This window comes from Emydura macquarii, unplaced genomic scaffold, assembly GCF_026122565.2.
Source record: "Emydura macquarii macquarii isolate MOO-44397 ecotype Brisbane River unplaced genomic scaffold, CSIRO-AGI_Emac_v2 contig_2473, whole genome shotgun sequence".
Lineage (NCBI taxonomy): Eukaryota > Metazoa > Chordata > Testudines > Chelidae > Emydura > Emydura macquarii.
Genome location: NW_027132610.1, coordinates 13,095,928 through 13,118,389, shown reverse-complemented (window position 1 = coordinate 13,118,389; position 22,462 = coordinate 13,095,928). Strand labels below are relative to the sequence as shown.

General features: G+C 43.8%; 1 protein-coding gene across 9 annotated transcripts in view; it reads right to left on the bottom strand.

Annotated features, from left to right (window-relative positions):
* NBEA (neurobeachin) overlaps nucleotides 1-22,462 on the bottom strand; it is a 748,678-nt gene that overhangs the window by 506,648 nt on the left and 219,568 nt on the right. For 8 of the 9 annotated variants that reach the window (XM_067562991.1, XM_067562985.1, XM_067562986.1 and 5 more), the window contains exons 14-16: nucleotides 2,106-2,185; nucleotides 1,110-1,172; nucleotides 904-1,001 (exon numbers count right to left, since the gene is read on the bottom strand). In XM_067562991.1, coding sequence (XP_067419092.1) covers nucleotides 904-1,001; nucleotides 1,110-1,172; nucleotides 2,106-2,185 — 241 coding nt within the window. The remainder of the gene's footprint in view (nucleotides 1-903; nucleotides 1,002-1,109; nucleotides 1,173-2,105; nucleotides 2,186-22,462) is intronic. The other variant, XM_067562989.1, reaches the window with a different exon arrangement.

Genomic DNA, 22,462 nt, shown 5'->3' with positions numbered 1-22,462 from the left:
CTCAGCTCCTGGCCTTTCACATATAAGAGGTCTGTCTTAGAAAGGTGATGGAATAGAGTCAGAAACAAATACCGAGCACACCACAGCTAAAAAAAAAAATAAGGCATAATACTAACTTCTGCTAGCAATAATTAGATGGATACAATCTCTTGATTTCAATTGGCATTATTAATTGAATAGTTTCAAATATAAAAAGACTTCCATGAAGACTTTTATATTTAAGACATTGTTTGACTAATCTATCATAAAAAGGAAATGTGTGGGTAAGTAGCTGTTTTTCACACAGTATCTCAGTCATATTGAAAGTATTTTTCAGTATATCACAAGACAAAAAATCCACATTAGAACATAACATTTATTGTTTTAAAATATCAACCTTTTTTATTACTATATTAGATAAAAGAAAATGCCAAGATAGCACTGTTTCTCTTATGGTGCTTGATTATAAATTACTGACAAACATACGTACTGTTCAGGCACTATTTTTCAGCTTCTGGAGAAAATATGAATATAAGCTTAGCCCAGAAAAATTTTCACAAAAATGACTAAAAATAGTGTCCTATAATGTTTTAAAGAAAAGGAAACCTTCATAGCCATATGTGAGTTTTTCAATATACGTTGTGAGCTGCACATTATATTCCATATTGAATTGCAAATAAAAATAAATATTCCCAAAAATGTCTAGCTTTATAAACAGGCCCCCAGTGAAAGATTTTCACTTAAACCTCTCTATGACAGATTATAAAAGATTTATGTTTTGAAAGAATAAAATGCTAGATTTAGAACATTCCATAAATGTATATGTACTCCAAAAGCAAAGCAATTGCACTTTTTATGGATGTGAAAAGAAGCAGGTTGGAAGGAGATTAATTTGAAAAGCACATTCTCATTTCTCCATCTTACCGTATCCCATTTCTTTGATCAAATGCAGGTATCATAGATGCTGGATGTTCTGACATTAGAGCCACTAGCAACTGCAGCACATCATGAATATTTTCATCCTGTGTGACAAGCATCAAAATCTTTTTACAAACTATTCTTAATTGAATGCTTTCCATAAAGTTGGTACAACTGATTACAGTAGAAGATAAGTAATTATAGAAACCTACCTCATGCATTGTTAATAAGTAATTTAATATACTTTGCAGTTCATCTTCCTTGACTCCTCTATCCTAAAAAAGAATGGATATTTCTTCATAAAGCTTAAATTCTTCACACTCTACCCAAGAAAACTATTAACTAGGAAGTCTCTCTAAAAAGGATACTGTTAAAAACTAACAATGCCTTGAATTATCTTATGAATAAAGTACAAGCTAAAGTCAAAGGGCTAGATTCACCCCATCTACCACTTTGGCAGTGAAAAGGAGGTAGACATGTCCCTGCCCACACTGAAAGGGATTTGTGTAGTGTGGTGGGAGTCCCCAGCTAACAAAGCTAGTGTTCCCAGCTACAGCTTGTTCCCACAGTTTCCAAATAAAGGGGTATATTAGGAGAAAGAAAGGCCAAAAGAGGAGGTGTTGCCAGAGCACATCAAACCCTGCACCCTGGCTATTCTCAAATGACAGAGGATCCCACAGAGACTGTCATCATCTGGGACAGATGCAGCAGGGCCAGACAGAATCAAGAAGCTGTAGCTAACTTCCTCGCTGCCCTTTCCCCTTCTTGTACCAATCAGATCTCTATCTCTATACAGCAGAGTGGGGAATCTGTCCCAAATGCTTTAAAGGTTAGCAGGTTAGGACTCTGTACCTTTTTTATCTAAAAATAAATGTGTTGAGATAGATATAAAAGCAGTGCAGTATGGCTAATATGAAATATCCTAAAAATTCATTGTATTCAGGGAAAGTTTATTTGGGGAGGAGAGGGGTTGGTTTTTTTTTTTTTTTTTTTTTTTTTTGGGGGGGGGGGGGGGGGAAGGAGAAAGACGGTCTTTTTGTTTTTAGAAGTCCAGAGACCAGTATTAACAGTAACCAAGTTTAGACAAAATAATTGCCAGGAATTGTGTATCTAGTGCTTAATTTTTAAGCTTCAAGTGCTTTAAATTTTATGCTTCAAGTTTGCTACATATATCAAATTGCTAACATTCTGAATTAAGATTATTTTACCTTCAATATAAGCTGTTTCAAAAACAGAAGCATAAATGCTCGTAGTGATATGATTTCTTTCTGTGATGGCCGAGGACCTTCTGGAACAAAGAACATCACCTTTTAAATGTACTATATGCACCTGCTCCTAGTGACAGCAGCATGTTCAAGGATTGCACTTCCTGCAGTAGATTTAATACTGTACTAACTACATTGAAGTTAATATCTGCAAATAAACTTCAAAATTATTTTTTATAACCAAAATACCTTATGTGACGTTGTTTTCTTTTCAATGAAAAAATTTCACACTTTTTACAGGGACACAAGAACATTGAACATCACATAATGAAAATATAATAAGTGCTTACAATAACTAAGCCATTTAAGTTATACCAGTTGGATGGAACTCTATAAAGAAGGAATTTTTAAAAATTTTAACCTCATTATGGCATTACTTGCATTAAAGACTAATCCTACATAATCAAAGAAAAATTGCTAGCTCAAAAAAATAACTCGAGCCACACCAGCTAAAAATACATCAGTTTATCATCAGTATTTCTCTATTCGAGCAATTGTTCTTAATAAAACAGGCTATTAAAAAATCCATGAAAGTCAACAATAAGATGCAATAAACATCACTGCCTATTCATTTGTCTTTTCTTTTTGATTCCTCATTCTTCTTTTATAATAGTACGTTATATGATAAATTGGAAGACTCTCTTGCTATTTTTCCTTGACTTTTCAGTAAAGATTAGCGCACAGCCTAGTTTACTTTTTCAGGAACAATTTTAATCTGCACAAAATAATATCCTTTATTTCAGTGGCTATATTTCAGTCCCATTTGATGGATGAAACATTAATTGTGAATCACATTTTCTTAGTCTCGAAGGTCTTTGTCTGGAATAGAGTCACTGCCTTACATAGGGTATTTGAAGATATGGATATTATTAGATGCAACCCAGAAGAAGCAGGTCTTTTAAAGAGAAAAATATTTTTATACATCTAAATATTTTTATGCCATCATCCAACTGACCTCTCCCCACATAAAATGCAGAGATGAAGTTGGACTTCAGTAGTGTCTGCAACTACATCAACAGACACATATATTACTATAGTGATACTGTGCTCCCAGCCAAAAGGTCCTACCATGATATATTCTATGTGGTCAAAAAGCAAACCCCTAACTGACTCAGATATATGCATCTCCTCATGCCTCTCTGTGTCACCCATATGACCTCCACTGGTGGAGTAGTGTTAGTCTACTTCTCCGTACTGTGGAAGCAGTATTTTCCCCAAAGTCTAAACTACGGCACTGAGCCTTACCCTGAGAGATAACAACAAAGGAAACTCAAAACAAAATTGAAATCATGGTACATTTATTCAGTAAGACAGGCAAAGATGTGATTACTGATGAGAAGAAAAAGACAGGAAGGATTTCTAGGAGAAACAGATTTTAAGGAGGGATTTGCAGGAAGGTGTCCCAAACTAACAGATACTGGGAAGCTACTCACAGAAAGGTTAGCTTCATAATGATGTTCCAATACCTGTTAACATACATAGATATGCGGATGAGCCATTTAATATTTTAGCGGAAAAAAGAAAGGATCATCAAAGCTCCATTTGCTGTCAGGTTATACATTAAACATTGAAAAATCATATTCCCTCCTTCTACAGTTTACTGTTATTTATTATTGTTATTGTGATTGTGTAGAGGCTAAGGCTCTGTACTAGACACCATACCAACAGAATAGAGACAGTTTCTGACCGAAACAGATGATTACAATCTAAATTTAAAACAAGATGCAATAGGCGGATAAAACAACCAGATAGGAGGAGCACAAGGGAACTATGAACAGCAGAAAAACAAGGTTACTTACCAGTAACTGTTGTTCTTCGAGATGTGTTGCTCATATCCATTCCAATGTAGGTGTGTGCGCGCCCTGTGCACAGATTCCCGGAACTTTTTCCCTAGCAAGCCCCGCATGGCCAGCTCAGGCGCCCCCTGGAGTGCCGCGCTCATATCGCGGTATAAAGGGCGCTGCTGGCACCGCGGGTCCCCAGTCCCTTCTTTCTGCCAACTCCGACAGTGGGGACGGGGGGTAGGTTTGGAATGGATATGAGCAACACATCTCGAAGAACAACAGTTACTGGTAAGTAACCTTGTTTTCTATCTTCGAGTGATTGCTCATATGCATTCCAATGTAGGTGATTGAGTAGCCATACCTTGGAGGAGGGTAGGAGTTATCGGTGACCTGCTCTAGACAGCACGGCTCTGCCGAACCCTGCGTCTTCCCTCGCTTGTTCCACGATGGCATAATGCGACGTGAACGTATGGACTGACGACCAGGTCGCTGCCCTGCAGATGTCCTGCAGGGGAACCCTTTCTAGAAAGGCTGCGGAAGAGGCCTGGGCCCTAGTGGAGTGTGCTCTCACCTGCCCTGGGAGGGGTACTCTTGCCTGCTCATAGCATGCTTTAATGCAGGCAGTAATCCACTTGGAGATGCGCTGGGTGGAGACAGGCGAGCCCTTCATCCTATCCGCCACAGCTACGAAGAGCTGTGTCGACTTCCGGAAAGGCTTGGTCCTCTCAAGATAGAAGGCCAAGGCTCGCCTGACGTCCAGCGAATGTCCCCTCCTTTCCTCCTCCGACCCATGGGGTTTTGGAAAGAACACAGGAAGGAAAATGTCCTGGTTACAGTGGAACTGAGACACCACCTTAGGCATAAAAGCCGGGTGAGGCCTCAGCCGGACCTTATCCTTATAAAAAACCGTGTAGGGGGGCTCCAAGGTTAACGCCCTCAGTTCGGAGACCCTTCTGGCCGAGGTGATAGCCACTAGGAAGGCCACCTTCCATGACAAAAGTAGAAGGGAGCATGTAGCCAAGGGCTCGAATGGGTGACCCATCAGCCCGTTAAGGACCAAGTTGAGGTCCCAGGGTGGCACCGGGTCCCGCACCTGAGGGAAAGTCCTCTCCACCCCCTTAAGGAACCTCACCGACATAGGGTGAGAAAACAGGGAGCGGCCCTCCATGGGTTGGTGGAAGGCCGAGATGGCTGCTAGGTGGACCTTGAGGGAGGCCAAAGCCAGGCCCTGCAGTTTAAGCTGCAGTAAGTACTCCAAGATGGCCTGTATAGGTGAGATGCTAGGGTGTAACCCTCTCGCTTCTGCCACCCCGAAAACCTCCGCCACTTAGCTTTATATGTTACTTGCGTGGACGGCTTCCTGCTGCCCAGGAGGACCTGTTGAACCTGCATGGAACAGGCTCTCTCTCCCTCCGTCAGCCACAAAGTCTCCAGGCGGTGAGGTGGAGGGAGTCCAGGTCAGGGTGCAACAATCTCCCATGGTCCTGGGAGATCAGGTCGCACCGTCTGGGTAGCGGAATCGGTTCGGTGATGGAGAGGTCGAGCAGCATGCTGTACCAATGCTGCCTCGGCCACGCTGGGGCAATCAGAATAATGTCCGCCCTGTCCCTCTTGATTTTGAGGAGGACTTGGGGCAGGAGCGGGACAGGGGGAAAAGCATACATTAAATCCCCTGTCCAGGGAACCAAAAAGGCATCGGACAGAGAGCCCAGCTCGCGACCCCTGAGCGAGCAAAACCTCGGGCATTTCCTGTTCTCTGCTGTAGCGAACAGGTCCAGACGGGGAGTACCCCACCGTTGGAAGAGGCAAGCCACTATGTCCTGGTGTAAGGACCATTCGTGGCGGGGAGAAAAAAATCTGCTGAGGCGGTCTGCCTCGCTGTTCCGTACCCCCGGGAGGTGAGAGGCAGATAAATGAAACCCGTGTCTCACCGCGAAGTCCCAGAGGTGAATGGCTTCCTGGCAGAGTACCGAGGAACGTGCTCCTCCCTGCCTGTTCATGTAGAACATGGCTGCCGTATTGTCCGTAAGGACTTGGACCACTCTGCCCCTGAGGAAGTGGAGGAAGGCCTTGCAGGCCAATCGGACCGCTCTGAGCTCGCGCACGTTGATGTGCAGAGCTCTCTCCTCCGGTGACCAAAGCCCCTGGGTGCCCTGATCGTGAGAAATGTGGGCTCCCCATCCCCGATCGGATGCGTCTGTGATGAGCGTCACAGATGGGGTGAACTCTCTGAAGGGGACGCCCATCATCACTTCCCTCGGATCCCTCCACCAATCGAGGGATGACAGCACCTGTGGGGGAACCAGGACCATTCTAGTTAGAGAATGCCGGTGTGGTACATACACCGAAGCCAGCCATGCCTGGAGAGGTCTAAGCCTCAATCGTGCCAGTCTCACCACATATGTAGAAGCCGCCATATGTCCCAACAGCTGCAGGCAGTGCCTGGCTGTCGTCATGGGGGACAAGTGGAGATCAGATATGATGGCTGCCATCGCCTCAAATCTTGCTTGAGGGAGGAAGGCTCTGGCTTGTACCGCATCTAGCCTGGCTCCAATAAACTCAATACATTGTACCGGAGTGAGTGTGGACTTTTGCTCATTGATAAGCAGCCCCAGTCTAGTGCACAATTCGCGTGTGAGGAACAGACTATGTCTCACATGGGAACTCGACCTCCCCCTGATTAACCAGTCATCCAGGTAGGGGAAGATTTGAACACCTTTACGGCGCAGGTGGGCTACCACCACAGCCATACACTTAGTAAAGACCCTAGGTGCTGAGGAGAGCCCAAAGGGTAGGGACCGAAACTGATAATGGCGTCCCGCTACCACAAACCTCAAAAACTGCCTATGGGCCGGTAATATCGAGATGTGAAAGTATGCATCCTTTGGGTCAAGGGCGGCATACCAATCCCCTGGGTCAAGGACCGGAATGATTGTGGCGAGGGAGACCATACGAAACTTAACCCGCCTAATATACCTATTTAGGCCACGGAGGTCCAGAATGGGCCTAAGGCCTCCCTTCGCCTTGGGGATTAAGAAATACTTAGAATAAAAGCCCCTGCCCTCTTCGGCCAGTGGGACTTCCTCCACTGCCCCCAACGTGAGGAGCGACCCAATCTCCTGCACAAGGAGTTGAACCGAGGCCGGATCCCCAATGGGGGACAGCCGCGGAGGGGTGTTGGGGGGAAAAGCTGTGAGCTGGAGGGAGTACCCCTTAGCAATCACCTCCAGGACCCACCGGTCCGTAGTAATGGCTTCCCACTCTGCAAGGAAAGGGCGAAGCCTATCCGCAAACAGCCGGCCAAGATCCCAGAGAGAAGGAAGAGTACCACCCTCCGGTTCTGGGTCAAAAACGTTTATTCGGATTACCCCCTTTCGAAGGCCCCTGCTGGCCCCCTGCAGAGGACCCTTGGCGGCCTCCTCTGCTGGGACCGCGGTAGCGCTCACGACCCCTCCTCTGCTGGGTGGGGCGAGGAGCCGGCCTGGGCGGGGGTGGTGGTTGCCTCTGGGCTTGAGGCCTGGACTGCTGTTTGGAGGCCTGAAGGGTATACAACCCAAGTGACTTCAGGGTGGCCCGAGAGTCCTTGAGTGCGTGGAGTTTGTCGTCTGTCTTCTCCGAGAACAGACCCAGGCTATCAAACGGTATGTCCTGAATGGCCTGCTGTACCTCCTGGGTGAGGCCAGAAGCCTGAAGCCACGAACAGCGGCGCATCACTATCGCCAAGGCCATAGCCCTGCTGGCTGTGTCCGCCGCGTCACTAGCCGACTGCAGCGCAGCGGTGGCCACAGCAGCCCCTTCCTGGAGGAAAGTGGAAAAGTCTGCCTCCTGGTCCGGGGGCAGCTGGGAGGCAAACCTCTGCATAGAGGCCCACAAGTTTTTATTATATTTCCCAAACAGGGCCTGATGGTTCGCTACTCTAAACTGCAGCGCCGCAGTAGAGTAACCTTCCTCCCAAATAAGTCCATCTTGCGACCCTCCTTGTCCTTGGGCGTGTTACCCTGGTTCCCCTGGCGGTCCCTCTGGTTGGCCGCATCGACCACCAGGGAGCAAGGTGCCGGGTGGTTGTAGAGGAACTCAAATGGTTCCTTGGGGACATAATATTTGCGTTCCACCCCCTTGGACGTAGAGGGCAGAGAGGACGGGGTCTGCCAGAGTTTCCTGGCTATCTTCATGACATTGTCATGTACTGGCAAGGTGGCCCGTGAGGGTCCCATAGAGCTCGAGGGCCCAAAAGGGGGTCCTCCTCCTCGGACATGAGCTTAAACTCCATGCCCAAGTTCTCAGCCGCTCTCTTTAGGAGGTCTTGATGAGCCCTAAAGTCAAACAGGGGCCCCTTACGATCCCTGGCTGCTGCCTCATCAGGCGATGAGGAGGAAGAGAAGGGTAGGGGCGCAGTGGAGGGTCCCTCCCCTGGGTCCGAATCCTCCGACCCTTGCTCCTGAACCTTAGGGGCGGGGGGTACGGGGGGAGCCACCGCCGACTGCAGCGACACTGAGCCCTGGGGCATAGTGGCATTCCAGGGCCCCCAATACGGCCACTGCCAAGGCCCTTGGGTCCACCCTGGGGCCTGCAGGGAAGGCTGCTGCAGCTGCACAGCCTTCCTGTCCCCAGAGCCCGCCGTGCGTCGTCTATGTCGCCGACGCGTGGAGCGGTCGGGCGAGGACGACGTGGACCGGTGCCGACGTCTGCGGTGCCGGCGATACGAGGAAGTCGAGGATGATGACGACGACGTAGCCGACTGGCCTCTGCGGTGAGAGGACTTGCGGTACCGCTTCCCTCCCCGGGACCGAGAGCGGTGCCGATGACGGCGACATAGAGGAGAGTCCCGTCGCCCCGATGTCGGCGTCGGGCCAACCGGTGCCGGGCCCATCATCGGTGCGGGCCCCATCGGTGCCGGGCCTAACGGTGCCTGGGCCATCGGTGTCTCTGGGCCTTTCGATACCGACGGTGACCGGGAGCGGTGCCGATACGGGCTCCGTGCCGAAGAGTGCGAGCCCGAGTTTCGGTCCCTGCTGGCATTGGAGCTGGACACACGGCTCCGGCGACGGACTCGGGACCGCCCACGGTGCCGCGGTGCCGAGTTGCTCGACGACCTAGAGTCGGAGCTCGGAGGGGAGCCGACGCTCTCCACCCTCCGTGACCGTCTGGAAGGAGACTTGGATTGGGAACGTCTCCAACCACCGAGACCACCCAGCGCGGGTTTGCCTCGAGACGCGGGTCCCTTGTCCCTCGGCCGAGGGGGGGACGGAGGCATAGGCATGGCCATAAGGGCCCGTGCCGCGGTAAATGCCTCCGGCGTCGACGGCCCTTGCGGGTGCACTCCCCCACCCCCAGGAGTCGGAGGAGGCAACCCGCGCGGAGACCCCGGTGCCGGAGTAACCTCTACGGCCCGTGACTGGGGCGTCTCCGTGCTCCCGCCGCCCTGCGAGGGCTGGGGGGAGATCTCCGGTGCGGCCGAGGGCCGTGCCGACTTCTTGGGACCCTTGGAGGCCTTCTGCGGTGCCGAAAGCGGTGCCGGTGGGGGGCGCTCCGCACCGACGACACACTCGGTGCCGACGGAGACCGGGACGGTTCAGAGGCTGGACGGAGCGCCGACTCCATAAGTATTGCCTTTAGCCTCGCATCCCTCTCCTTTTGGGTGCGAGGCTTAAAGGACTTGCAGATTCTGCACTTGTCTCGACGGTGTTCTTCCCCAAGGCACCGGAGACAACGGTCATACGGGTCACTGATCGGAAAGGCTTTGGTGCACAAGACACAGTTCTTAAAGCCAGTGGAGCCCGGCATGACTCCCGAAGGAGGAACCCCGTCCGGGGTTCAGACTTAACACTAAACTATAAACTAACTAACTCTATAAACACTATAAACAACAACTTTGAAAAACAGTCAAACAACTAGGGAATGAGCTACTTGCACGCAGCAAGAGGTGATAGTTCCAGCAACCATCACAGGCGGAAAGAAGGAACTGGGGACCCGCGGTGCCAGCAGCGCCCTTTATACCGCGATATGAGCGCGGCACTCCAGGGGGCGCCTGAGCTGGCCATGCGGGGCTTGCTAGGGAAAAAGTTCCGGGAATCTGTGCACGGGGTGCGCACACACCTACATTGGAACGCATATGAGCAATCACTCGAAGATAGAATAAGCAATGATCACAGCACTCACAGCACACCAGCAGCCTAATGCTAGACTGGGTACAACAATACTGGAAAGTAGGGAAGCTAAGTAAATTGGTTTCTGCTGCTGTAAATTTGCCACTTTTATGAGTCATTTGGCTTTGATGCTAGGAGAGGAACTAATGCAGACACAGCCTTATTTTCCAGAATGTAGTACTACAAATTTCAGAGTTCAAAAATAATGAGTCAGACCTCAAAAATTGAGGTAACACCAAAAAAAACCCCCAAAAACACCAACAAACCACCAACAACCTCTCAATTTTTGAGCCAAAGGTTAAATTATAGCTTTCTGGTTTATTTTCTCATTTTTTAAATCATCCTGCCTGTCTCCAATGAGTGACGCACAATTTGGACTACAAACTCTGATTCACTTGTAATGTATTTTATCATTTTAATCTCTAACTTTTTTTCTTAGCTAATAAATCTATAGTTGTATACTAGAGAAATTGGCTTCAGCATTCTCTTTGGGGAGAGCTGAAATATACCTGGACCTGGGGTAAGTGACTGAGTTCTTCCAGCCCCAAAGAGCCAATGTGTGCTGAATACTGGTTTTGATCCCCTTTCACTATTAAGTCCAGTTTGTCTGAGTGGTAAGCTTAGCTAGCGTGCCTAAGGGGACTCCCCCAACATTTGACTAATACAGTTATCCAGAAGCACACATTTGTTACTGCCTTGGTGAAATCTAATTATAGAATATACCACCAGTTTCAGGCATCTGCACTGTTTCCTGGCAGTCTGATATAAGATTGGCCTCTCAATTGAGAGCCACATACCAGGCTCTGTGACAGGCTCCTAAGTTCAGGCTGCAGGGATGCTCCTCCCTTCACTTAAGATTCTCAGCCACAGATCTTCTCTTCATGAGAGCCTATGCCATTTTAGCAAGAAGCTGGAGATTTACCCCATAAAACTTTTAGTCCCGTGGAAAACATTCAGTTCAAGTCCCCCTTCCATCTGAGGGGCAGAATGGATTTGAACTGGGATCTCCTACTTCTCAGGTGAGTGCCCTTGCCATTGGACTGTAGCACAGTTGATGTGGGGCTCCTTCAATCTCTCCCGGTACGTGAATCTCTCTGGGGCTTAGGAGTCCAGATGCCTGGTGTGGGGCTGTAGTGTAACTATAGATGCCTAGTGAAATTTTATTGCAAAAATGTAGGTGCTGAGCAAGTTTAAGTCCTACAGTATTCAGGAGCAGATGAGCCGGGACTTTGTGAATCCCAGGGGGGCCTGATTCTGGAATTTAGGTGCCTAAAATGGCAGATAGGCACCTTAGTCCTTTTGTGAATCTATCCCCACATGGTTAGACCACATATTCATAGAATCATAGAAAATTAGAGTTGGAAGGGACCTCAGGAGGTCATCTAGTCCAACCCCCTGCTCAAAGCAGGACTAACCTCAGCTAAATCACCCCAGCCAGGGCTTTGTCAAACTGCAGCTTAAAAACCTCTAAAGATGGAGATTCCACCACCTCCTTAGGTAACCCATTCCAGTGCTTTACCACCCTCCCAGTGAAAAACATTTTCCTAATGTCCAACCTAGAGCTCTCCCACTGCAATTTGAAACCATTGCTCCTTGTTCTGTCATCTACTACCACTGAGAACAGCCTAGCTCCATCTTCCCTGGAACCCTCTTTCAGGTAGTTAAAGGCTGCTATCAAATCCCCACTCATTCTTCTCTTCTGCAGACTAAACAAGCCTAGTTCCCTCAGCCACCTCATATGTCTTGTGCTCCAGCCCCTTAAGCATTTTTGTTGCCCTCTGATGGACTCTCTCCAACTTGTCCATATCTTTTATGTAGTGGGGGCCCAAAACTGGACACAATACTCCAAATGCGGCCTCACCAATGCCGAATAGAGGGGAATAATCACTTGCCTCCATCTGTTGGCAATGCTCCTACTAATGCAGCCCAATATGCTATTAGCCTTCTTGGCAACCAGGGCACACTGCTGACTCATATCCAGCTTCTTATCCACTGTAACCCCCAGGTCCTTTTCTGTAGAACTGCTGCCTAGCTCGTCAGTCCCAGTCTGTAGCTGTGCATGGGATTCTTCTGTCCTAAGTGGAGGACTCCGCACTTGTCCTTGTTGAACCTCATCAGATTTCTTTTGGCCTAATCCTCCAATTTGTCTACTCACTGTGTATCCTATCCCTACCTTCCAGGGTATCTACCACTCCCCTTAGCTTAGTGTCAATTGCAAACTTGCTGAGGGTGCAATCTACCCCATCTTCCAGATCATTAATGAAGATGTTGAACAAAACCAGCCCCAGGACCGACCCCTGGGGCACTCCGCTTGTGACCGACTGCCAGCTAGACATGGAGCCATTGATCACTACCCGTTGAGCCCAAAGATTTAGCCAGCTCTCTATCCATTTTGCTGGAGAGGAGATGGGGCTAAATGGCGGTAAGCAGAGAAATAGTGGTATTTAATTGGATTTAAGATTCTTAATATTTGTAATAGGTCTGTTTTAAGGCAGCTTTTTAAATGGCTTCCTCTAAGTAACTGATTCAAATAATTTCTTCTATATCACAGGATTTAGTTATGATTGCTCACTTTGTTCAATATAAGCTTTGTCTTATAAACTGGCTAGTTATTAACTATTAGAGGCACTTGGAAGAGAGGAAGGTGATCAGGAACAGTCAGCATGGATTCACCAAGAGCAAGTCATGTCTGAGCAACCTGACTGCCTTCTATGACGAGATGACTTACTTTGTGGATGTAGGGAAAGGGGTGGACTTGATATACCTTGACTTTAGCAAAGCTTTTGATAATAGTCTCCCACAGTATTCTTATCAGCAAGTTAAAGAAGTATGGGTTGGATGAATGGACTATAAGATGGATAGAGAACTGGCTAGAACATAGGGCTCAACAGGTAGTGATCAATATCTCAATATATAGTTTGTAGCCAGTAACAAGAGGAGTGTCCCAGGGGTTGATGCTGTGGCTAGTTTTACTCACCATCTTCATTAATGATCTGGACGATGGGGTGGATTGCACCCTCAACAAGTTTCCAGATGACACTAAGCTGGGGGGAGTGGCAGATATGCTGGAAGGCAGGGATAGGATACAGAGTGACAAGACAAATTAGAGGATTGGGCCAAAAGAAATCTGATGAGGTTCAACAAGGACAAGTGCAGAGTGCTTTTAGCTGGTTGCTTCCTGAACTTCCAGCTTCCGATCTCATGACCGGAAAGTCACATGTTTTAAACTTTTCTCTGCAGGTTTTTGACATTAAAAATTCTGATATTATTGTTTATCTTGAAAGGCACTATGGATAACTGGAAAACTAATAGGCTTATGACATCACAATTACCAATTTTTTCTTGCCAGGTCATGTTTAAGATCTTTAATTTAAACTACAACATTCAGAGATCCATGTTTAATAAGTCCTTACCTTGATTTTTGTTTTAAGTATCAATATAACACATTTTGAAATGGTGCAGCATCAGAAAAATGTAAATAGCAGCAATGTACCATTGCGGTTTCCCAGGCAACTTGAGGAATACTCAAGTTGTAATTCCATCATTAAAATGCACCATCCATCATAATGAAATAGAAAACAGTTAACTACCTTCTTTTCTGCAATTTCCACAGAAAAAATAATTTAAGAGGGAAGAAATATAATTATTAGGAACCTTACTCTGAATTGCCTACTGCTAAATGTCTTTATATACTGTGGCTATAAATATGCAACCTTGTGAAAATCTCTTATCTTGACATTTTATCACATGTGATTTAACAGAAAAGAGTCTGATTATAGCAGAATGGCAGCTATGCTATAGTTTAAGATTAAGACCAGCTTTCTGTTTCAAGCTCTACTGTTCTAAGTGCTCTAAAATCTGAAATGTTACTTGGATTGCCTTGAAATTTGGTGTGCTTCATGGGAGTTCAGGAGAGGGTCAAGTGAGGGGTTTCCAGGACAAAGTTCCCCCAGCTTTTGTTAACCTATTCTGGCAATGCTTTTTTGCACACAGAGAGATCAAACCAAGGCTCAGATCATTGCACCAGTCTACAAAGGTTACTCCAACAAAGTGCATTCCCAACAATCCCTTTGGGGGAAATCAAATGAAAATGTTTGAAAAAAAGTTTGCTTCTCCAGTGATGCATGCGTCAAGCAGTTCCAAGGCTCATGTACCAAACAGATTATGCTGAGCATACATGGACAGAATAGTTAACAAAACTTTTAGCCTCAAAAGTTTCACATCTGCTGGACCTATCCAGCCAGTGTCAGTTCAAGTGCCACCCACGGCAGAAATCTGGAAAAATTTAGAAGGCATATTGCTAAAATCTGACGCACAGGTGTTTTGCTTTGGGTTTTTTTTTTTTTTTTTTTTTTTTTTTGGTGAGGGGGGGTGGGGGGAATGAGGGAAAAATGTAACCAAAGTGTATATGTAAAAAAAATAGACACAAATGCTTGCTAGCAGGGGAGGCAGCAGGAGGAATGCGGGGAACTGGGCTGAAATGAGTTTGGGGCTGCAGTGGAGAAGGGGTTTTATGGGGAGGAGGATAAACAGCAATGGGTGGTACGGAAAGTCAGAGGGTTGAGGGGCTCAGGTGAGGGAAAGAAGGAGGGACACTGGGGTTGAATTCAGTGAAGAGTTCCAGCTGGGGTGAAAACTGAAAAAGAAAAACAAATTGAACATTTTTTTAAAACGTTTCGAAAGGACATTTGAAACATTTAGAATGAACTGAAGTATTTTTTTTGTTTTGTTTTAGTGAGAATAAGCAAAAACATTCAGTTTCAGTTGAAAACTAAATAATTATTTCTCCCATTCATATTAATTATCAATTAATTTATAATAGTAATATGAATAATTATCAATTATTCACTCAGCTCAACCCTTGAGCAGCCATAGGACAGAAACCCACCCATTATGATTGGTTCGTGGATCTTTGGTTAAGAACAGTTAAAAATACTACTTCAAATGGTAAAATTCACAATTTAAGGTATAAAACTAGATTACCTCCCATATTGTATTGCTAGTAAATAGCAAAAAAAAAACAAAAACAAAAAACAAAAACCTTTGAGATCTTTCTCACTGTACAGTTTGCTGATGTGTGTTCCAAAGTGCTAAATTTCTGAAGTACCATACCCCTTTTTTAAAAAAATGTGTTCCGTAAGGAAAGCCATAATTTATTTCTATTGTACAAAATCCAAGGATGAGCATTGCTGCTTGAAATTACAAAGTAGTATCGAAGCAAAAGCTACATAAATTAATCAACCTTTGAAATAATTCAAAGTGTTTGTAATTCCCATTTCAAGAGAGGTATACTGAGATAAGCAAATATAGTTTCTGTATTAAGAGATTTTTATTACATTAAGTTACAAATACACGGCAAATATATTGGCTCTAGACATTTGTTTAACTAGAAACTCACAAAACATACCCAATTTCACTTCTTAAGACTTTACACAGGAATAAAGCCATAAAGCAGGATAACTGTCTGTAGCTTATATTAAATCAAGCTATTGTACTAATATTAAAGAAAATATATTTCCTTACCCCCAGGTAATAAGAGAAGTTATATGTCCGTAAGACAAGAAAGCATTAAGCCATTTAAATGTCTTCAGGAATAGGATTACATTTTAATGTGACATTTCATGCTTCCAAAGATAAGTTATTTGAAAGCACTATAACATCCACAATGAATTTCTGAAACTGGCAAGAATTCCACTAAAATTTCCTCCAAATCTAAAAAGCCTTAAGCCAAATTAGTTCAGAGCTTCAGTTGTCTCTGACAATGAAATGTCTTGTGCCATTTTCCCATACTGTGACATTTTTCAGTTTCTTACAGTAAAATTACCAATCGCAGACAACAGGACTCATTCTTTCATCCTGAAATATCAAATGTCACTTAAAATGCAGTGATGGTAACATTCAAGCACTGGAATTCTTATGATAAAAGTATTTTCATTTTATAAAACTCTGCTCCTCACACATTGCTTTTTATTTTTGTTATACAAAGCCACCCACCCATCTCCCTTGGTAGGAATTCACTCACAGGGGGTGGGAATTTCAGTGGGTGGGAAATGAAGAGTGAGTACTAAACTGTTATGGATTTTAATCAGAAGGACTCACATCCATTTTGGTCAGCAGGTTGAAAAGAACTGAAATGGTAACCACTGCAGTGCCCTCTTTTATAGCCCCACCCTCAGAACATGCTGGAGTGTTGAGAGGAGGGGTAAGGAGGATACACGAGTTACTTTAACAAGCACTACTAGTAGAAAGTTGCACCTTCATTGGCACCAATCACGCATATTCCAAGAGACTGGGAATATGCAGAGGACACTCAAAGATGAAACAGAAATTCCATCCAATGGAACCATATTGACTGTCTCCAGAAGGATCATCAGAAAAAATGGAACTGCTAGATCTATAGCACAGACTTGTATCAGTTCAGCCAATGGAGTAACCAGTAGCAACAGTAGACTGTTGTCCTCTATGTGGACAAGCCACTAGAGAGGGTGGTGAAGTGTCCCTTAATAGTATGAGAGGTACTTCAGCCAACTGGTAGCACAGTGAGATACATGTGTTAATCACTTTGATCATCTCTGAAGGAACACGTTGGCCTTTGGAGGAGCCAGCTATAGCCACAAATAGATGTAAGGACAGTCAAAGATTTGGGCCTGTCTATGTAATATTGAAGAACTCTGGATACATGCAGGGTTTGGAATAGGGTTTCAAGAAGAACACAGACAAGTTGCTTAGTTAATTTAAGTGGAACTCAGAAATCATGTTGGGGATGAATTTTGCTTGAGACTTCAGTACCACTTTGTCCCTACAGAACGAGGTATAAAGGAGTTCCAGCATGAATTCTTGAAGCTCATTCACTCTTCTAGCCAAGGTGATAGTCACCAGAAAGACCACTTAAGAATAAGATGGTGAACGGAGCACCCTGAGAAGAGCTTGGGCCTGAAGTGATGGAATAATGGAGGCAACTATTACCATCCTGAACCTGAGGCAACATATCTTTTTGTTCTGTCTCTTCAAGTCTAAGTGAAGATTAGCACCCCCTTTTTTCTTTGGAATAAGGAAAAACACTGAGAATAGAATTCTCTTCCCTAGTACTTCTGTGGAACCTCTTCTCCTTTTCTACACAAAGCAACGAGGCCATTTCTATTTACAACGGGCTATCTTGAGAAGGGTCTCTAAAGAGGGATGGAAAAGGAATTGGATAGGGTAGCCATGGATGAAGATGTCCAGCATCATCTCTACCATCTTTTCAAACCTGTTGCCTCTGGGAGGGGGCTTGCTGCATAATGGGGGAAGAAGATGGGTGCCTCCTAGAGTAATGGGATTAGTTTCTGGACAGGTATTCCAGTCAGCAATTGTGGGAATAAGATGGTGTCTCCATCTTTGAGGAGGCTGGTATCAGAAGGGCTTATGGTAAAGCACTGGAGTATAAATATCCAAGAATCTCAGCCTTACCTTCCTGTCCTTGAGGGAATGGAGTGCATCTTCTACTAAGGTGCTGAATAGCTCCATGCCCTCAAAGGGTAGATCCTCTATTGTTGCCTGGACTTATTTTAGACCTTTGCAGGAAGGAGAAAGGGGTTTAAAGGGTATAATCAGGAGGACCAGTACATTGTGACTGATATGGACTTGGATCGAGTAGCCATACTGGACTACCTGTAGCACTGTTTTGGCTGCCATATACCTTTCCTTGACTGTGTCTCTTGGTTTCTTCATGCATTGCAGCTGGAACCTAGAAAGGATGAGGGTCACTCTTTTCCATATTAAAACTTGTACTTCGCAAACAGGTTCTTGTGCTTCATGATGTGGAATTGAAAGAAGGCTGACAAATAAGCCTTTGAATGAACAGGTCCAGTTTCTTGGGGTCCTTATATTTTGATATTCCCTTAGAGGAGTTGGTCTTTTCTTGGTTGACAGAAAAGTCAAGTGACCCCAGCGTTAGATGTGCATAGAAATGTCTGAAACCCTTAGGTGGAATTTGGGTATCTGTTTTCCACTCAGTTTGAAGTTGATGGAAGTGAGGTGGGGTACACCCCAAACCCTTTGCTGGGTCCAATCTACCCTTGTTAATTGGGAGGGTAATTCTTGTAGACACCAAGGAGCTGAGGATATTAAATAGCTTGTGAATGCTCTCTTGGATCACCTTCTAAATGTCCAAGGTTTCAGCTACCTCCCAGAGCAGTTCTTGAGAGGTCCAAAAACCATCAACAGCTGGTGTCAGGGTCATGGTAACCACCTCATCTAGGGAAGTGTGTCATGTCTGAAGCCTGGGAAGTCAGACCTCGTAGAAGGAGCAGTGGTAGTCAGAGGCCAAGAACAGTGCTGAAGGACAGAGCTGGGATCAGGAACTAAGAGTAAGAGCCATAATCAGGACCCAGGAGTCAGAGCCACTGGTCACAGCCAGGATCACAAGCCCAAGAGCAAACTGAGTGGCAGGTTCATCACCATGGCTGGCAGGGGAGTCCACCTTGTGGTACTCACACTTCCTTCTACTTTTCTCAGGCTTAAATAGGGTGCCTGGATCAATCAAGGTATACAAAGGAAGCTGTCAGTTCAGCCTTCTGAGACAGTACTTATGGGATTTAGCCCCAGGGGATATATGTGGTAATGCATGTGGCTGCCAGCTAATGGCATGGAAATGTCAGCCATCCAACACTTTGCAGACCTGGGTTCCAGTCCCATCCCTGTAGAACCCCACCAAGAGAAGGATTCCTTAAATTGGGAAGACACTTGGACTGTCTCCCAAGCCACTTCTGCTCTACTCTGGGAATTTCATAGACTATAAGGACAGAAGGGACCATTATGATCATTTAGTCTGACCTACCGCACAATGCAGGCCACAGGACTTCACCCATCACTCCTGTAATAGAGCCCTAACCTAAGACTGAGTTATTGAAGTCCTCTAATAATGATTTAAAGACTTCAAGGTACAGAGAATCCACCAGCAACTGACCCATGCCCCATGCTGCAGAGGAAGAAGGTAAGCCTCAGTAAAGCCAGTATAGTCATAGCACTATATTATACTGGTATTGGCCAGACTTTGAATGGTTCTTTCACTGCCTGTCATGCATCAGAGCCTGGTACAGGTTGCTTCCAGAATACCCTTTATGTACCTCTCCTGTCTCTCAGGAGAGGGTTCCCTGCTATGAGGAAATAAACAGACGAAGTGAAAAAAGTATACCTAGATCTTTCATGAAAAAGTTAATATTAACAAGTATATTAAGTTTGTACTGTTAATCACAAAATGGTAATACTGAAAGCTGAACTTTTAACGTAATGAAAATATAGAATATTTTTAAAGAATGTGAGCTACATTCTCTCCTTTTAAATTTTGGTATCATGAAAAATCTAAAATCTTGCATAGACTCCCAACTAAGATATACATTCTCTTTCAAATATTTGGAATATCTTATTTTTTAATATAAAATGGTAATACCACCAGAAAGGAAGAGGAGATAGGTTAAATGCAATATACAGTATTAAATTATTTCTTTAATGATGGCTACTATCATGGATTTCACCTCAAGTCTGAATGATAAACTACACAAGCTCAATTCACTACTATTACATGCTGGAGCACATTTGCAAGGAGTGTGGAAAAGCATTAATATTAGAACCACCATCTTTTTAGGCTTGAGGTCTATGAAATTTACACAATTCTCACAAATAATTATTTCTGTTTCCCATGTAACTGAACAGGTTCATGAGTAAAATGCTTAACTGCACTTTTTCATTCTAAGTGGTGTAGAGATTTGTTTTATAAGATAAAAGGAGTTGAGTTTAACCTGTCAAAGATGTTAGCCACATAAAATATAGAAGAGTACCTACAGCTATTTTACCAGAAGTAAGAATTTAAGTTATGGCCAGAAGAATTCCTAAGTAACAAAAATTGTTTTAATCTACAAAGTAAAGCAAAACTACAATTCTGAGACAAAAAGGTCCTTAGCTACATTTGTATTTCTTAAGTTTATATTTAACCAGTGTTCCAGCCATTACATGTGTAATTTACAACTACACAGAACGAAGATATCAGCCATACTGATCACTCTCCCCCCTTGTTATAAACCTGGATCAGTCTTAAGTAACATTCTAAAAAATTGAAGTTGTTCTATTTAGCTGTCTGTTGCTAAAAAAACCACACAAGTTTCAGAGGATTTCATAACTAAAACTAAGCATTTCTTTCATCTTAATAATTTCAATTTTTTTTTTAAACTTTTCCTTATTGATCATGACTTAAATATCCAGTAGTGCATTCATTTAATCTAATGATTTAACAAACAACTCCATAACTCTAAAAGCATACAAAGCAGTATAAGGAACCTTAAATATTTATTATTTAAACCAAATTAGCTCACCTACTCTACTAATCTCTTATTATACTTCACAATAGCCTTGCCAGCAAAATAATATCAACAGATCACTCCAAAATTGCAGCTAAACAAAGAGGCTCTAGGCCAAAAAAATCACTTTCTACACCAAGATACATTATTTCCATACAGAGTGAGCCTATAGTGATGGAAGTTGGTCATGAAATCTGGATCAAGACACTGGACTACAACAAATTAACTGAATGTGACACTCTAAATAAGCAAAATTGTCTTAAATGCAATTTATGTTAATTTAAAATCTACAAAGGAGTATTTCTGAATTATGTACAAATAGAAGAAACAGGCCTAAAGAAAGTGTAAAAACTTTTAAATAACTGTGTAATAGCCAGTCATTACATTATTGCTTGGAACGATACACTAAAATACACTTTGATTAAAATTAGATGAGTCAGAGAAGACTGATAGGAAAATGAAGAAAGAATTCTACAATTCAAGAACTGTTATTATAGGAATTATGTTCTGTTTTTACTGCAAGTACTCCACTGAGACATAAAACCAACACTACAGAATAAAAGGAATGATTTTTTAAAAATCGTTAAGATAATTAAAATTAAAGCATGTTAATTTTAACACAATGCCTTCGAAGATTGGATGAATGTCATAGCCTAAGATGGACTGAAGCAATTCAAAGGCAATCAATCAGATACATCGAGTATTTCTCGTTTTTCAAACTGATTAGCTAAGCAGTGTTTTATAATTGTAAATAAAACTGAAAATTTAGAAATTCTTGCACTCCTTATCAGTGCTTCATAAGATATACGAAGCATGCCATTTTCTCAATTTTTTTTTATTTTAAACTGAAAATTAGGTATATCTACACTTCTCAGGTCTCTTATAAACTTCAAGCATATTCATTATCAGACAGTGCTTAAAAGCATCAACGTTAGAGTGCTACTTGCTTTGGGAAGGCTGAGGTTTATTAGCATCTTGATGCTGTTGTAAATAGAATGCCTAACAACACATGCTATAGCACTCTACAAATACTTAAGTGCTGTTACAGTGTCCCATAGCTTTGAACTCTAAATTGCTAGAAATTCTACAGACAGAAGCAATTGCATATTATCTGAGTTTGACTGGCATATTCCGAAAACCTTGTACAGAGTCTGCATTTTGAAGCATATTCAAGAAAGTTAGTTACATTCTGGAGAATAGGTCAGCAACACGTTGTCATGTGAGTATCAGGTGACTTTCTGAGGAGAATAAAATCTTGATATTATCAAATTTAAAGCTCTGAATTAATTTGTCAGATTTCCAGAGCATAGTTTAGGCCTTATAGATGCTATGAATTTTGGAATCTAGCACCCCCAAAGGGTGGTGTTCCACTAGTAGCAACATTGGAATATGTAGCGTAGACAAAGATCAGTTTGAGGTTTGGTTGGTTGGTTTGTTTTTACCACTCTGTCATCTCACGAGGCTCAAGATGACTGATAGCAAAACTTACGGAACCTGGCTACTCTGAAGCCTCTGCCCATCTGATATTACCAAGGTTCTACATCCTAAGGAACCTGATTGAGAGATGCAAGAGGCACCTCTATGGCTGCATCAAAGCCTCTGAATTTTAAAGTTATCCAAGTTCTCACTTGGGTCCTATGCTGGAAGCAAGACAAGAGTGGGAATCCACTGAGGTGGGTATCTATGAAAAAGCTATTTCTGTACTTAACCACCAGTTACTAGAGGTAGTTTTCATAGTTTAATATGGCAGATTTCTCATTCATTTTAATTGAAAACGTAAGCACAAAACATCATTTGCAGATTTTTTTAAATTTTATCACGAAGAAAGCTAAGCATCATGTAGCGGAATGAGGAACAAGGAAATCCAGAGGTGTAATCCCAGCTCAGGTAGCAACTCCTTTTGGGATCCTCTGCCTCCCCACATCTGAATTGGGGATACCAATCGGGGTTTCTCTATGGGAAACAAACTGCTCTATCACTGCAATGATTATTAACAAACATAAGAAATGTAAAAAACTTATTATGCCAATAGCCTC